General features: G+C 42.4%; 1 protein-coding gene across 1 annotated transcript in view; it reads left to right on the top strand.

Moving 5' to 3' along the window:
* Positions 1-16939, top strand: part of agrn (agrin) — a 264537-nt gene that overhangs the window by 174443 nt on the left and 73155 nt on the right. The window contains exons 12-16 of the mRNA XM_019862967.1: positions 8335-8477; positions 9356-9461; positions 12667-12777; positions 13854-14018; positions 15584-15727. Coding sequence (XP_019718526.1) covers positions 8335-8477; positions 9356-9461; positions 12667-12777; positions 13854-14018; positions 15584-15727 — 669 coding nt within the window. The remainder of the gene's footprint in view (positions 1-8334; positions 8478-9355; positions 9462-12666; positions 12778-13853; positions 14019-15583; positions 15728-16939) is intronic.

The following is a 16939-nucleotide window of genomic DNA, read 5'->3' as shown; positions in this document are numbered from 1 at the left end:
TTCTTTTGTTGTGTCAAACCTGTGATTCCAGCGCCATGCTGGTTTGCCTCTAAAAGTACATCGAAACGGAAGAAATAGGAGCCCAATCCCTCAATCAAAAAAACTAAATGTTAGTTCAGTGTCCCGAATTAGCTCGTATTTTTCTCAACTGCAAGACAAAAAAAAGAATATAATTGTGACCTTGGCGTCGACGCAAATAACTGACATTGCTCTGTCATCCCTGCTCACTGCCACTGGCAGACTTTCTAGGCTAGCTGTGTATTTATGTGATGAAATACAAGACTCAGATTTTATTTTTATTTCTTTTCGCAGTTTTGCGAATCAGTGACTTCATAGGAGGGACAACTGTCTAATTTTGTGGAGGATTGGACAGTACTTTAGCTGAAATGTTTGTACTGCAGCACTTTATGTATGCTTTTATATGTGTGTGGGTGTTCTGTTTTAATGCTGCTCCTTATGCCTTAACTTATGTTTAGTGTTTTGTGTATAATAGATTTTATTGTCAACAAACGGGCCTATTTTAAAGTATTTTCACTGCAGCTTATAAGGCGCGTTCTTTTCGTGAAGCATATATGTTAAATAGTTCCTTCGAACTGTACCGTATGTTTATTTGTTAGATTTAGTGCGATTATGCTAGGTTCAGACCGGACACGAAACGCCACGTATCTCACTTGCTTTTGTTCTCTGTGTAATTACACGGGGGTTGCTTCAAGCGGAGTAGAGAAGGGGATCCTCTGACATATGAAAAAAAACAAAATTTTAACATCACTTGTCAATCTGGTGACTGATGGTTGCGTTCTTACTGTCGCTAATGCTAAATACTCTTTGGGTTGACGGTTCAGCAGCTGAAAACAAGTCAACGCACTCACCATTACCGGACCTTTTTTTGCTCGGGCACGGTAGCAATTGAAAGCTGGCTGTGTCGTTTACGGTCCCACATTGTAACATTGGAAAAGCGCAGCCAGAAACTCTCAGACTGACTTATTATCGAAGCTCTACTATACAGTTACTCTTTCCCAGTACGTTTTACAGAGTTCTCAAGGCTGTAGGACAGTCAGTCATTCTCATGTAGTGTTATATTTTCAATGAATTAGATCTAATTCAGTGAGCAAATCATATCTGGATCAGCACTGACAGAGCCAGGCAGCGATATCACATTCCCTTCCTCGAGCGTGACTCTGCAGGGAGCGACGAGCTGTCCTCTGGCTGTCACGCAGATGGTGCTACGCCGTTCCTCTTGTGGCTCGTGGGTGATCACAGCAAGCAGACAACGTGCGAAGGGGAGCAGATTACTCCTGCCAACGGGAGGGCTGGGAGGTAGCTGCAGAGAAGAAAAGAGGGGGCAGGTGGAGGATGGTGCAAATAGACACGAGATGAATCCACTTCCATTCTACAGATTGCCATGGGTGTTTCTTTTCTTTGCTTTTTTTTCCGCACTCTTTCTCCGACACCCTCAGTTCCTTCATTGCCATTGTCTACCACATTGGCCGGGGGCCTATGAGGCGACTCATGGTGCCAAAGCCTCTTGTGGTAGATTTAACATCAGTTCATTGACTGAGAGTGACCTTTTTTTGTATATAGAGCATGAAGAAATGCACAAGTCTGTGTGTGTGTGTGAGTCAGGTGACTGGTCGCAGGTGCGCAAAAGATTCTCGCTACGATGTGTGCCTCCATTTTGGCATGAGCGCCGAAACTTCACGAGCTGAGCCAGCTGATGCTGCTGTATGAAAAAAATAAATAAAAATCACGAGGTCATCAAGACGTCATTTCTTCAGCGACATGCCAAACATTGCAATCATATCGATATTGTAACACTCGCACCACATCTCACAGCTTCCCCAATGTTTCCCCATCAAAGAGGCACGTGTGACTTTGGGCCAACCGACGACACAAATATTATGCCAATAAACCGGCTCCGTGACTTTGTTGTGAGATTCCGTTGCCATGGTGATGCCAAGGCGGCATCAACAGGCGTTAAAGACTACGATGGCGCCCGTCGTTCCCATTTAGATCGCAAAATCCTCTCGCCATCTTCCTTTTGTGTCTGCGCCACTTTTTGGGATGTTGTGTCTCTGCAGTGAGTGTGCGTGTGTGAAGGGGGACACGCACAGGAAGTGAGGTGTGTGCGTGTGTGAGAGAGAGTGTGAGGGGAGGTGCCATGCCGGATGTCGTGTGTGTGTGTGTGTGTGTGTGTGTGTGTGTGTGTGTGTGTGTGTGTGTGTGTGTGTCTGTCCGTCCCTAGACACACACTTCACACTCTGGCATTCATCTTCTCCATCCACATTGTCTGATAGTGGACCTGCATCAGGCAGACAAACCTTTGCCTCCCCCCCGAGGGTCTCCACACTAGGTCGTGCTGCCTGATGGTTTAATTTTTCTATTTCATTCTACGCCTAGTTCATACTGTCCCCGAGCATCCTCCACTTTTCATCACTTGCTCATTTTCATTCAGAGCCTTACACAATAGAATCTTGTCTCTTTTTTGTGTTCGCTCACCGTCGCTGCCTGCCTTGTCGCCCACTCTAGTCCCTCTCCATTTTGCACTATTTTCTTAAAAAAAAAAAAAAAAATCAGACCCCTTGGAAAGAAAAATGGTACAGACAGCACTTGAATTGGCTGTGATCGATAAGGTTCTACAGGGAGACGCATGAGGCCTGACTTTTTTGTTTGCTCTTTCAAACCTATCTGTTCCCTTTCAAATCCTCCTTCAAAAACTTGTTTTTTCTTCTGTGTTTACAGTATGTATTATTCAGTGCTAAATTGGGGCAAGTATCCCCATTTAAAAAGAGAAGTATTATCATTTCACATAGTAATTTGATAGACTGGGATTTTTTGTTAGGTTTATTTTCTTCAGTCAGTTGTTTTTTCCAGTAAAGAGAAAAAGCTCTTACGTTGCTGACAGTTTCAGCGGCAGCCTTCATCAATTCATCAAAAACAAGACAAAGCTCTTCCATGGGATTCTTGTGTTCAGACCCATTATGTATTTATTGGTGTAAAGAGAAGGTCTCTTACCTTGAAAACAGTTTCGGCGATCATCATTTTTGCTGCTCACCAAGAATCATGACGGCCACTGAGTAGATTTGTCCCAAAACAGGTCGGGGTTAGGAACACCGAAATGGCTGTAAATCAAAACAAACATCTCTTATCCTAAATCTCGTGTGTGTGTGTGTGTGTGTGTGTGTGTGTGTGTGTGTTTCCAGTGGGTTCCCCAGACAGCAACAAGTACAGTATTTTCCACAGCAAGTCGCCACAGAGATGATCACCCGCATATCAGACACCTTTTTTCTTCTTAGTTTATGTGACGCTGTGTGAGAGGTCTTAGTCTCACATTAGGCTGCAGTTGGCTTGCTCGCAGGCTGTATTTCGGAGCTGTCACCACTTCCTGATGTCAGACCTGTGAAAAACCGCATGCACAGTCAAGGGCTGAAGGTTGAAACAAGGGCTAGGGCAGGGGTCGGGAACCTATGGCTCGCGAGCCATATATGGCTCTTTTGATGATTGCATCTGGCTCGCAGATAAAAAAAAATATTCTCGTTTGTTTATTAATGCATCCATCGATGGATTTTTCACTGCTTATTTCCTGTTTGGGCTGCAGTTGGCTCCAGGAGCCATTTTGATTGGATGATACTGGCCAACGTTGCCGTTGCTGTGGAAACAGGTATACGCCCCCTTTTGAATCAACCCGCTCGGCCATTAGCTCAAAGCTAATCCTTAGCGAATAAGATGGCGAAAAGAAAAAAAGATGACGAGTTTGGTAGACTTCAGGACGAATGGACCGAAGGATTCGCCTTTGTGGAGAGAACGGGTTCTGCGGTGTGTCTGATTTGCAATGTCAAAATACCATCTATGAAACGGTCGAATGCAGAGCGGCACTTTGACACGCCCCATGCGCCGTTCGCTTCAAAACACTGTGCGAGAGATAGCCGAAAGGAAGCGAGCAAGCTACTGAGCAGTGTGCAAGCTAGCCAGCAGTAACTTCGCGTATGGACCCGGCAAGATGACTTTCATTCCGATAGTTTTGCTGGATTTTTAGCAATCGTGAGGAACGGAAAACCATTCACATTAATGGTCAGTATTATAACAAAATTATTTTAAAAAATACATTCAGAGGCTTATTATACTGACATTTTGGTGAAATCACTTTTAAAATAGTTATATATATATATAAAATGTATGTATGTATACATACACATATATGGCTCTCACTGAAATACATTTCCAAATATTTTGCTTTTATGGCTCTCTTAGTCAAAAAGGTTCCCGACCCCTGGGCTAGGGGGTAGAAATGGAATTCGCCCTAAAAATATTGGTGGCATGAATATTGTGCTTAATGGTAGGTAGGTTCTGTCGGTACCTAAGTCTTCCGTTATTACTGTAAATACACCATCCAGCTAAAATATCACTTTCACAAAACACCAGTGGCTGTTTGGGTCAAAATGAAGCCCCCCTCACCTCCCCCAAAAAAGACAGTCCCGTTGTCTTATTAGGTCCGTTGCATGCGAACATAGGAAAGTACATACACAACCTACTTGGTGCAGGTCTGAGTGCTACATAGTTGAAAACTTGTTGAAACACTGAATATAGCTGCTGGATGGGACTCGTCGGCAATTTCCTTTGCACTCGATCACAGAATAAAAGCCCGGGGACTATATTCACTCACTCTGCTGTAGACAACAGCCAAGCTCCTCATCTAAGACATATTTACCCACTTTTTATACTTCAAATTTGGGATAAGACCAGGGACGATGTTTTTTTTTTCTTTTCTTTTAAATACTCCTCTTTAGTCTTGCTTGACAGAACCAAGTGCGCCAAGCATAAATTGGCCCTTGTTTTCCCTCAGCTTTAATTTAGCAATAATGAAAAATGACAGTGTCCCCCTTTGTCCACCTTACAGGAGAATTTATCACCTGTTTAATTTCACACTTGGGTTAGCCTGGCTTTAACGTCTTTTCACCACTCAAGAAAAGTAGCAAGTGGGAGCGATGCATAACCTATGGTGGAGGGTGAACAGCGGTCGTTGCGTAAAATGCCAACGGAAGCCATTAACTGAAAATTCAGACAATGTTCTTAATGTCACACTATAACAATGCCATGATATCAAGCCCTATTTGAATAGTTGACAATAGCCTCACATGTGTCTAGCTAGCTGATACTGTATATGCTAGTCTCTAGTAGCACTTCAGTTCATTGTTAATTCTGAATTGAATTTATTGGAGCTATACAACAAACAATTCGAGGCATTCGCGTTTCACCGCTAAAGCGCGTGGTCCGAGTTTATCTTGGCCTTGACACAGTACACGTTAGACATGAACGGCCTGACTAATGTGGTCGAGCAGACATTGTCGCCCTCACACTGCCCTCTATTATTTCGTTGTCTATCGCTTCCACACTCTTGGAGACATTTTAGACAAAGACATCCTCTTCTATTATTGACATTGTCAAATGCTCAAAAATTATTTCTTTCTCCCATCCGTGTATTTTGTATGCTATTTATTTTCTCTCCCTCTCCTCACCACTGATTCTTAATCGAGCTCCCTTTGCTAAATAGATGGAGAGTTTCGACTCCATTGAGTAACAGTGACTGGATGGGCAGTGCAGAGAGCTGATGCAGTCATCTTGGCCGGGGACACATTAATTGAAAGGTTCTTCAGCTGCGTGGTGGGCACATCAGAGAGCAAAAGATAATTAGGAATCCCCGTTTGCTTTTCACTTTTCAATATTCCATTCCTGTGTCTTATCTCTTCTATTTATTTGTCTCGGAGAAGGAGGCTTGAGCGGAATACCAATTGGCTTCGTATGCATTTCTTTTTTACTGTGCACTGCTGAGCTTGCGTATGCCGGCGCAAGGGCAAGTAGACAACCCTGGAATGCCTCTGCTGTTATTCCATTCTCGTTCTGCTCATTTGACTTGTTATAGAATGTACCTGGGAGAATGTTGCAAAACTTGAGAATGTCACAAAATAGAAGGTCGAACTCGCATGATGGCTTTCGATATACAAGTAAGCTTATTTAGTTCATATCCTGACAGGACTTGGGTGTGCGTTTCTAGAAATGTCTGAGGATTTTGTGTGTATTCGATGAGCTACTCCTTGGCCAATGCGCCACCCCACCTGGAGCCTCATTTATCAGAGTTCTTAGAACAGGTCCTAAATTCGCTCACACGACTGAATTTTAGAGTGAGCATAAGTTAAAAAAAAAAAAATCTACATTCATCAAATGTGTGACACCTTGTCATGTGCACACCAGGAAGTAATCTGTGTTGATAAATCCCACCTGTTCCAAGTGCCACGCTCGCGCATGTCTAGCCTCATTTGCATTGAGAAATGCCTGCTATTGACCATATGTAGTAGCAGCAATCCCGTTAAGAAATCCAAAAACATGGCTAAGAGGGCAAAAAGAACCTGCGAGACCAGCAGGTAGCTTACATGGCCGTGCTGAGAAGTGGAAATATGCTGTTGACGAGCAGTTAGAGATGATGGAAGCATGATTGAATACAATCATTGAAAAAAATATATGTCATGACCCTCAAACATTAACAGGACGAGGACGAGGTATTTAGATCCTCGTATGGCAAGCTTAGGACATGCGACATCACAACTGTATGCGCGCAGCCAGCACGCCTCAGCTTCTTGTTTTAAGCACACATCCACTGAGCTTTTCTGTAGCTTGGATGAATCTTGCGTTAATTTCTCCAGGCCATGTAGCTCACCGATTATTTGTGCATCGATTGAATGAATGATTTCTATTTCACGTAGCAGAAATTGGTGTGCAATGGTGCTTTCGATGAATGCGTTTGGGAACACCTGGTTTCATTGTCTGGAAAGCCGTTCCATGTGTAGTTTCATTGTTCTCCCACAAAATAGGGCATATGCACACTTCCTGGTTTCTTGACAGTCAATTTGTAGTATTTTTGTCTAATATTGGTAACTGGGGCGGCCCGGTGGTCCAGTGGTTAGCGCGTCGACCTTACAGTGCAGAGGTTGTGGGTTTCATCACGGCTCCGGCCTTCCTGTGTGGAGTTTGTATGTTCTCTCCGGGCCTGCGTGGGTTTTCTCCGGGTACTCCGGTTTCCTCCCACATTCCAAAAACATGCATGGGAGGCTGATTGAACACTCTAAATTGTCCCGAAGTGTGACTCTGAATGTGAATGGTTCTTTGTCTCTGTGTGCCCTGCGATTGGCTGGCAACCGGTTGAGGGTGTCCCCCGCCTACTGCGCGAAGACAGCTGGGATAGGCTCCCCCCGCGACCCTTGTGAGGATAAAGCGGATCTAAAAATGGATGGATGGATATTGGTAACTGGATGTGTCCTACAAGTTACCAAAATACAGCTGTATAAAAGGTCATCTCGACAAACTGTGCATAGGCACCGTTTCATACCTCAATTACATTTTATTGCTGTATTGAACGCTTTTGGATGTTTCCCTTTTCTCTTTTGAGTAACAAATTTGTTTCAAATGAACTTTCTTTTTCCCCATGGGTGCTTGTCTTGCAAACTCTGCATCTGCTAGTCCCTCCAACTTTTCCAAGCTGCCTTGCTTTCACTCCCTGCCTTCACACACATTCACCTATTCTCCCTCAGGAGTTTTACTTGAGGTTTGTTGTTTCCCCTAAACAAGTCCCCAAACAATCCTGCAGCTTCTCTTTCTTTCCTCTTCGTTGCCGGTTTTAAGACTTGAATTTATCGCCGTGTGCTAAAGTTTATACAGCAGCTGCAACAGCACTTTTGTGATCCCACCGGTCGCGGTCATGGTCTGAATTATGGGGCGTTGTTCAACATATGGCCAACCTGAGCACCTCGTTGACTTATAGAAGTGAACCCATAAAATTTCTTCCAAGGTCATAGTGAAAGACCAACTGGGACAACTTTCTTAAGGGTCTTTGCAAGATTTAATTAGAAATTAAGAACTCAATTACCTCACTGTTGTATTTAGTTAAATTCTCATATCTGAAAGCAGACAGCCGAAAAGCACGCCTTTCCACCATTTTTTTTCCGCACAGTTGGAGGCCAAGCTTCTTTCTGTGGACTCGCTGAAATCAGTGACAAGGAGCTCGATTTGTTTAAAATTGATTTCCCTGCTAGAAAACGAATATTAATCCACTCCAGGGGGCTGAATTTAGGCTGTTAAGAAAATGTTTAATGACTGTACAGCTAATCTTGAAAGTATTAAAAGTAGGAGAAGTAGTACCGCCATTACTTTTGTTGAACCTAAGCTCAAGTACTTCCTCTGCCATAGTATCGTAAAAACCTTGGCAACATGAGTCTCACATTGGCCGCTGTCTCACCTGTGTGTTCCTGTGCAAATGAACTTCAGTCTATGATCGTTTTCTTGCAGACTGTGGCTCAGGAGGGTCGGGCTCCGGTGCGGAGAGCTGCGAACAGGACCGCTGTCGCATGTTTGGAGGCTCGTTGGACGAGGACGCCGAAGAAGACCGATGCGTGTGTGACTTCACTTGCCACACTGTGCCTCACATCGAGGTAATGATTGTTTCAGTTGATGAATCAGTTGTGAAACAAATTCATGACCCAGTCTCGGTCACATTTGCAAACCAGATAAAAAAATTAAAAAAAAAAACATCATCACCCATTTGTCAAATCGTTAGCAATATTAGGTGGTCAAGTGTAGTTTATTTAAATGTTAATGTTGTTTGAGCACTCATGAGCTTTCTGATACAAACACAAATTCTAATTATTCCAAATGAAAAATTATTACCATTTCACCGTGAGGATAAACGGTTTGGATCATGGATGGATGTTTTGGGGAGGGTTTTTTTCTGTAAATTTCAAAAAAAAAAAAAAAATTATAATTGTATATAATTTAACGCTCTCTGCTTTTAGATGGATAATCAACTTACTAGTGTGACACTGCAAGGACTTCATTCACGTACATAGCGTGCGATCAAAGTAGTTTATCATTCTGAAGATACCAGCTTGTTCCTGTTCGCAGCCTTGAAGATATGATACCAGCCTCAGGACGGCGCGCCCGTGACACATCCACAGCTGCAATCACAAAGCAACTGTCAGCATAACCCCTTCCAATTACCTAGGAATACATTGTGTACTTCCACACCGGTTAAGAAATTTTTGTATTAGGACACTCGCTAGGACAATGAAATGGGCTCGACGAGCGAAGTGGTTCCAGAGCTGTTGGGAGATTGTAATCGATTACACTCGTTCACTCACTTCGTGCACAAGTTAAAAGACAGCTCTGCTTGACTCCTAGTCTCTCTTGTGTTTTAAAGTTCATCTTGAGGGATTGATTGCCTGATAGACCTGACAAATGTTATTATAAACACAGACATCAATGTATTTGTGATTCATAAAAGATTGTGGATTTCTGTGTGTTTCACGTGTAGGTTTGTGGCTCAGATGGGAAAAGTTACAGCAATGAGTGCGAGCTGAAGAAGGCCAGATGTGAGAAACAAGAGCAGTTGACAGTTCAGCACCTGGGCTTGTGCGCAGGTCTGTGTATCCTCTCAATGCATCTCCAGCAGTCATTGTCATTGACATCCCACATCTCTCACTCTCTCATGTCATCCATTGATGGGGCAGGATTAGTAAAATGCCTACTATGCTGTATTTGGAATTGTGCCAATAGAACTGTGGTCTTGCGTAGTATTGTGGATTTGAAGTTGGGTATGTTTCATAATGTTACAGTAATTCACAGGCATTACGCATTACTCAAATATTGTTGGGAAAAAATGCATCATAATTTGGGATAAATGCTTCATAATTCGGTGAGTGGTGTTTATTTTGTTTTACTTTACAACCCCGTGGTGTGGTCAAGTTTGATGCACACAAATAAATCTAAATTGTTCCTCATCTTCTGTTTAAATATTAGCCCTGTGACACAACTTCCAAACATGAACCCTTCTATTTTTTACTTTTTGCAATTTTGTGGAAGAATTTTGAAAGTCGCTCCCATGAAAAGCTGATGATATACCACACTTCTGTTTGTCTGCACGGCCAATGGAAGTAACCATTTTCCAACCTGAATGATTTGCACTGACTCTCCTGCGTAGGCTGTACAGTGACTTTGGTTTCTGACTTGAGGATCAACACCCTCTCGTTGTCTGCAACTGCGTTAATGTGTTAGATTTGCCGGATCAGCGGCCCAACTGCATAGGTCGCCGTTGTCTTCTTTCCAAAGTTAAATTGAGTGCACCGTTTAACGTGTGTCTGGAAGCAGAGCAAAAGCCACTGAAGGGATTTCATGTGATCATTTCAGCCTGTTTGATTCCCCATGGGAATAAAAGAGAGTAAGATGGAGAGAGAGGGAAAATTGCCCATGTTTTCACACCCATCCTTGGAGATTGTTCTGCTTCCTAAGCTGGCCTCTTTGGGCTCTGACTGTGACGCTTTTCTTCCATCCGTGGATAATCAATGCCTTTTCCAAAGTACCCTCTATGGACTCTCCTCTCCCATTGGCCAAATGGTATCAAACTCAGATGTTGGGGAATTTCACTGGCCTTCGCATTAGCTGTGTTGAGAGAAACTTCAGTTAACCTCAACTACCAACGAAGCATCAAAACGTGCTTGGCAGAGCATTGAAAGCCGAGTTGTGTTTCGATATTCCAAAGAACTTTTTTTTTTTTTTTTTTTTGCAGAGAATGCCAAAGGCTGTAATCAGCTATATTTGCATTTTATTTCGATTCAACCTTGCAAGTCCGGGTCAAAGATTTCTGGAAAATTCAGTTGTTACGAGTTTTGTTTTCAAAGGAGGTCACTGTATAAGTACAATACAAACTCAAATGTCTGGATTTGTGCACTTGTGAAATCAAAGAAGATATTTGTAGAATACACCTCAATATATTTCATTCGGTATTGCTGTAGAAACAGTGAAAAGATGTTTTGCAATGTATTATTTAAAAAAAATTCAACCAAAATGAATCAGAATCAGTCCAGAACAAATAAACATGATGTACTGTACAAAAAGGTACAGGGAGCAATAATCAGAAGTTGGCAAAGATGAATTATTGCACCCAATGTATAAACTCGATAGAATAGTACAGTGAATTGTAATACTAGTCATGGCGTGTTGGTTCATATTATTTGTATCCTTATTTTCAGGTCTTACAGTGGTTCCGTTATTATTATCTTTATTTTATTACCAGTTATCTTATTTTTACACTTGTAAAATCTCACTTCACCAAATTTTACGGATGTGCTCAAACAGTTGTATCAAGATATTAGTTCTGCTCGACCTAATAGGCTCAGTAGAGATCGCGGAATTTAGCTGAGGAAACTGGCTAGTGAAATGAACTGTGACCACTGCCCATCCCTGGAGCTGGAAAGCACTGGAAAAGGTGCAAGGCCAGTCATCACCATTAGACTGAGGCTCATATTCACACCAGTAACCAGTGTGATTTATGACCCTCGTATCTTCAGCCCCCCGACTGTAAATGAGCAGCCAAGAAAAAGCGATTGAGAGGGAGAAAAGAGGGAGAGATTTCTATTTTCTGTCTGTACTATTTTATTTTGCTTGGGAAAAAAAAAATCAAAACTTGGCATGAATGATGAGATTTTGATTGATATTTTCACCTTGCCCGAAAACGAATGGTTTGGCTGTCTAAGACTTAGGTAGGCCACGCACTAGGAAAACCACAACACTCTCTTTTACTGTCTGATGTGCTTTCATTTTCCAATGGAAATGCTGTACTATCAATCACACAGACTGAAGAAAAAAAAAGTGGCTTTATTATAAGCTCATAGTAAGAAAATGGTTCCCCTCAAGCAGGTGCAGCGATGCACATCAACATCATTAGTTTGATTTTTTTTGCTGGTCACATTTTCACAGGCACTTGTTGCTCGGCACATTTCAACGACTGTAAATACTACAGACAACAAAACGTATTTCTAAATTTGTGGGATATAATAAAACGAATCCAGGACGGGTAACTCATGCCACACACTTGCTGCTTGGCAGAGGCCATACTTCTGGAGCAGAACTACCCCTTTGGCCAAAATTGCCATTCACTACCATAAGACATAAATGCTAAACGAGAGACTGGCGGCACACTGCTGGACACATGATGGGAAATACACGATCTTCATAAGAATAAGGATGAAAGGATGATGGATCATTTATTTCACACAATTGGATCGCTGCTTTGTGTTGTATCTGAAAACACTGGAAAACAAATGAATGAGTCTGGCTGGGGCAATTTTGGTCCGTTGAAGGCTACCGCGTCCTTAGACAAAGAAGTGCCATGCGAACTCAGCATAGAAGGAACCTGTCAGGCAATGCCACCGAAATATATGCAGCATGTCTGTCTCTTTGAGGATCCGGAGATGGCTAAAGGGCAGTATTTCCAATCCCGTTATATCTGACAGGAATAAATGAAGAGAACATGCCTGCAAGTAGGCAGTAAATGTCAGCTGCACTGTTTTTTTTGTTTTCACTGAAGGTAAAAGCATCATTCCCCCCTGATTTTGAGGCATTGTCAAGGAAACCGCAAATAGATTTTTTTTTTCCTGAAAACCGACCAGTAGCCCACCACTTTATACGTCTGCCCCTTGAGCCAATCTCATTGTTGCCAAAGAACGTATTGTACTAAAGTGATTGTGTTTCTGTGCCTTTCCGAAACATTTTTTTTTCTTCTTTAGCTCGCGGTGACATCCCTCATCTTCTTTTCCTTTTTGTTCCCTACCTCATATGTGATTTCAGCCACATCGCTGCCGGAGCCCGCCGAGTCCCAGCACTGCTCTCTGTCTGTGTACGGATGCTGTGCCGACAACTTCACAGCCGCCTTGGGAGTCGGACTGGCTGGTTGTCCGAGTGAGTCCTCCTCTATGTCGCATTATCACCCTTTGTCTTATGTTGCGTTCATATCGTAAAAACAATATTATGTCATTCGATCAAATTATATTTGTGAGCAGAATCGCGCAAAAAAAAAACTCTTGACCTATTCCGACTAAAGTTTGTGTAGGGATGGATTCCATTAGCTTGATTTGTCACTTAAGCTATCATTTGCGCTAACCTTTTGGTACCGCCGGTGCAGATAGGTCTGCACTTAGCTGAGTTTGAGTCACAAGAAGGTTCAAGTCACACTAACATTCTCAAATCTTCAAATTCAGGATTATTTATGCCTGTGTTCTGAAATCCTTGTCCTTGTCACATACAAACAAGAATGTTAGCTAGTCCTATTTTGGACTATTTTAAACACCTTCCTATTGCCCTTATAAGACTGCAGCTCTGCGCCTAAACACATACAGTGTAAAAATGTGGGAAGTAAACCGATGGATGGGGAGTTGTATTTTGCAGCCCCAACATCAGCTCTCCAAATGCTGGTGAGGTTCTTAAATGCTTTCTGTCCGGTACTAAAAAATGAATAAAAGGACTGCATGGAGCATTTCCGCGCTCGGTTTAAGGTGGCATGTTAACTTCCACATGTGTTGGTTGGCTCTCTTTGCCTTTTGAAAAGTAAAAACTCTTCCTGTCATTTCGCCTTCCAAAAGTACTGTCACCTCACTATTGAATACAACTACCCCACAACCCCAGGCGATCACACATTTAAAAACAAAGGTTTGCTGGAACATAGTGACAGTGAAACTTGTTATGCCACCTGACCTTTCCACCGGAAATGCTGAATTAGGACAATAAGTGACTATTGTAAAATCTCGACTTGAGTGTAGCATGTGGCTGAAAAAGAAATAACACAATTTGAAATAGGGATAAACTCGGATTTAGTCGAGATTTAGCTCACTCTCTCCACCATCTATTTGTGGAACACTGAGCCTCGCTAAATCCAAAAACTCTGCTTTGTAAGTTGGATTGTCGGTGAAGAAGGAGCAGAAATAAACAATGTCGTGTTCAGCAATTCATTTTGTCCTTGTTGTTGTTGTTGTCCTCAGGCACCTGCCAATGTAATGTCTACGGCTCCTATAAGGGTACATGTGACCCAGCCACTGGTCAGTGCTCTTGTAAACCGGGTGTCGGGGGACAGAAGTGCGACCGCTGCGAGCCTGGCTTCTGGAACTTCCGTGGTATTGTGACGGAGAACATGAGCGGCTGCACACGTAAGCTTTTTGAGGGCGGGGAGGGGGTGGGGGGGGGGCATCTCCCATTTTGAATAGCTAAGTAAAAACCGAGTCACACACATTTTACTGAACATTTGATTTTAATTGTTTCTATCTATAGTATAATTGAGTCTGTCAAGAAAAAAATTACACGAATAGTAAATCTGGTGTTACTTGTCTATTTGAAACTGTCTGTGAGCGAGTTTGTGTCACGTTGCGAGGTGGTGGTGGACCCCAAAAAGCAGGCAGGAGGGAGGAGCAGGGTGTACTTGACAAATTGTACTGAAACACAGAGAAAACTAAATCCTAAACAAACAAAGTCCAAAGTATCAAACAAAAAACATGACTGAAGATAAAACATAACAATGACCTAAACATGACTGAAACAAACATGACAGCAGCCAACAAACAGCAACAAACAAACATGACAGTAGCCAAGAGCAAACAATGACCCGACACTGAGTGTTCGGGCTGGGAGTCCTTTTAAAGCACTAATTACATCATGACCAACAGGTGTGCAGCTGCAGGGAGAGCGCTACAGTGCCACCTGTTGGTCCCAAACCGAATCATGACAGTTTGCTGATAAACAGCGACACGGTTTGGCTAACGTGCTGTCTACATATATATAAAACCCCACCACCACACCAAACGTTTCCACCCGTGGCATGCCAGGTAGTCTGACAAAGATCTTCCGCTTCGTCGCAGTGTCCTAGCTCCACTCAGTTGTCATGGTGATAAAAATTCACTAAGCATGAACTCGCTGTAGTTCTTAGCAGTGAGCGCCACAGCAAATGAGCTCCCTTATTTGCCTCTGACAAGATTGCGCCCTCGAAAGAAAAGGTGTACCTTGTTACTTAGTATTATTTTCATGTGATGTTATTAAGACATATGCGAACTGTTTTAATTTGTGAAACGAAACAGCTTTAATACGAACGTACCAGAGCACGGTCATTTTTTTTCACATAATCCTTTTTTTTTTTTTCGATTCATTTATTCATTTTGTGAAAATCATGTCCAAAGCTTTTTTTTTTTCTTCTCATAATAAATGTTGTGTTTTTGTTTCATTTTCACAGTGGATTTAGATGTGTTATCACAACCGGCTAATTCTATTTTAAAATGACTCCTTTATTTCTTCTTTTGGGAAACCTGATTTTGTCCTGTCAAACTGAAACCAACAAAGATCCATTTGTATTCAAGTAGTCCGCTTGGCTCCCATGGGATGCCGCTTCCTGCAGCCGAAATGTCTACGTTCAGATGCTCCTATAGCCGCAGATCATTTCTCGTCAATAAGCCGAGATGTGCCTCGGCCTCTCTTAATAAGCATGACAGAGGGATGTACGGCAATACTCGATCCCCGAAAGACAACGAAGCGCACACGTCATTGATTTCAGGAACACGGCGGGATTATTGTCACACCCTCAGGCTGATTGTCTTTGGCTTTTTGTTGCACACTCGCCTTCCTCTGTGGCCCTCAGAATGAGTGAGTCACAGGACAGGGACTGACCTAAGCCCTCATCGATCCATCCCTTTTATCAATCCTTTCTTCTCTCCTTCCCCACGGGCAGCGTGCAACTGCGACGCCAGCGGGTCCGTGCGTGACGACTGCGAGCAGATGTCGGGTCTGTGCTCTTGTAAGGCCGGGGTGAAGGGCATGAAGTGTAATGTGTGTCCAGATGGAAGCAAGATGGGCATGAATGGCTGCGACAAAGGTAACACACGGGCAATTACCGGAACAAAACTGACAAAAATTTCAATGCACTCTTGTTCTCACGTCTTGTTCTTTAAGGTTGTTTTTCTGGGGATAACTTTGTGTCTAACAGGGGCCTTTGCCAGTCATCAATAGCAAGGAAGACAATCCTGCAATGTGCATTTTAATGACACATTACTCGTGAATATTTTTATGACCTCCACCAGGGAAGTTATTTTCATCTGCGCGTGGCGTCCATGTGCAACTTGATTAAAAAAAAATGATTACATTATTCTTAAAAAATGTTCTCTTTATTTTCTCTCATGAAACAAACAGCTGATGAACCAATGACTTCACTGACATGAAATGAGAACTTTTTTCGCCAGAAAATGTTCATTTTCTATTATTGCAGGATTATTGTTCCAGTTTAGCAGATTTAATCTTTTAGATTGAGGATGTTATTCTTGGAAGGTACAATTTTCTTCTCATGCCGTATCAAGTACAATCAAAGTGAGATTATATAAAACATCCCATCGTCACAAATTTACTTTTTCAGCAAATCGAACAATGTTTTAAGGCAGAACAATGCAGCATCTTTTATAGATGCCATTCGATAATTTACAGACCAGTAGCAGAATTTTCTACAGCTGACTGGGGGGCAGTGCAAAGCCTTTCAGACAGGACCCCCCCATTGTCATGGCCATTTAATCAGATTCAAACTGTCTACGAGTCACAAAAATGTTTTATAATTTCCTCCAAAGAGGACTTGAAACTCTTTCGGACTGTTGTATTTAATCCCGCCCACATTTCCAACCTCTTCAACAGTATATTATGATCAGCTGTATCAAACGCTGCTCTGAGATCCAATAAGACAAGCACCAACGCCTTCCCTGCATCAGTGTGTGAAGTGATATCATTTTCTACAGTCATAAGAGTAATGAGGTTGGACACCTGATTGGAATACGTTTAAGTTCAAAAATTTGCTTGAAAAAGTTGATTGAAAACCGCTGGCTCGAAAATCTTGGTCAACAAGGGAAGGTTTGAGGTTGGTCCAAAATAAGGAGACATCAGGTGTTCTTTTTGTTTTTGTTTTTGTTTTTTTAAGAAGAAGGTTGATGGCCGCTTGCCTCGGTGTAACCTTGTTCCAAATGTTTTCCTCTTAACATATATTAGTCCTACTTGGTTCATTTGTATTTCCGCATAAGGACTATTGATTCTTCAGATGAATAATGAA

This window comes from Hippocampus comes, unplaced genomic scaffold, assembly GCF_001891065.2.
Source record: "Hippocampus comes isolate QL1 unplaced genomic scaffold, H_comes_QL1_v1.1 scaffold1, whole genome shotgun sequence".
NCBI lineage: Eukaryota > Metazoa > Chordata > Actinopteri > Syngnathiformes > Syngnathidae > Hippocampus > Hippocampus comes.
Note: the sequence above shows the minus strand (reverse complement) of the source record. Positions and strands in the feature narration are given on the sequence as shown.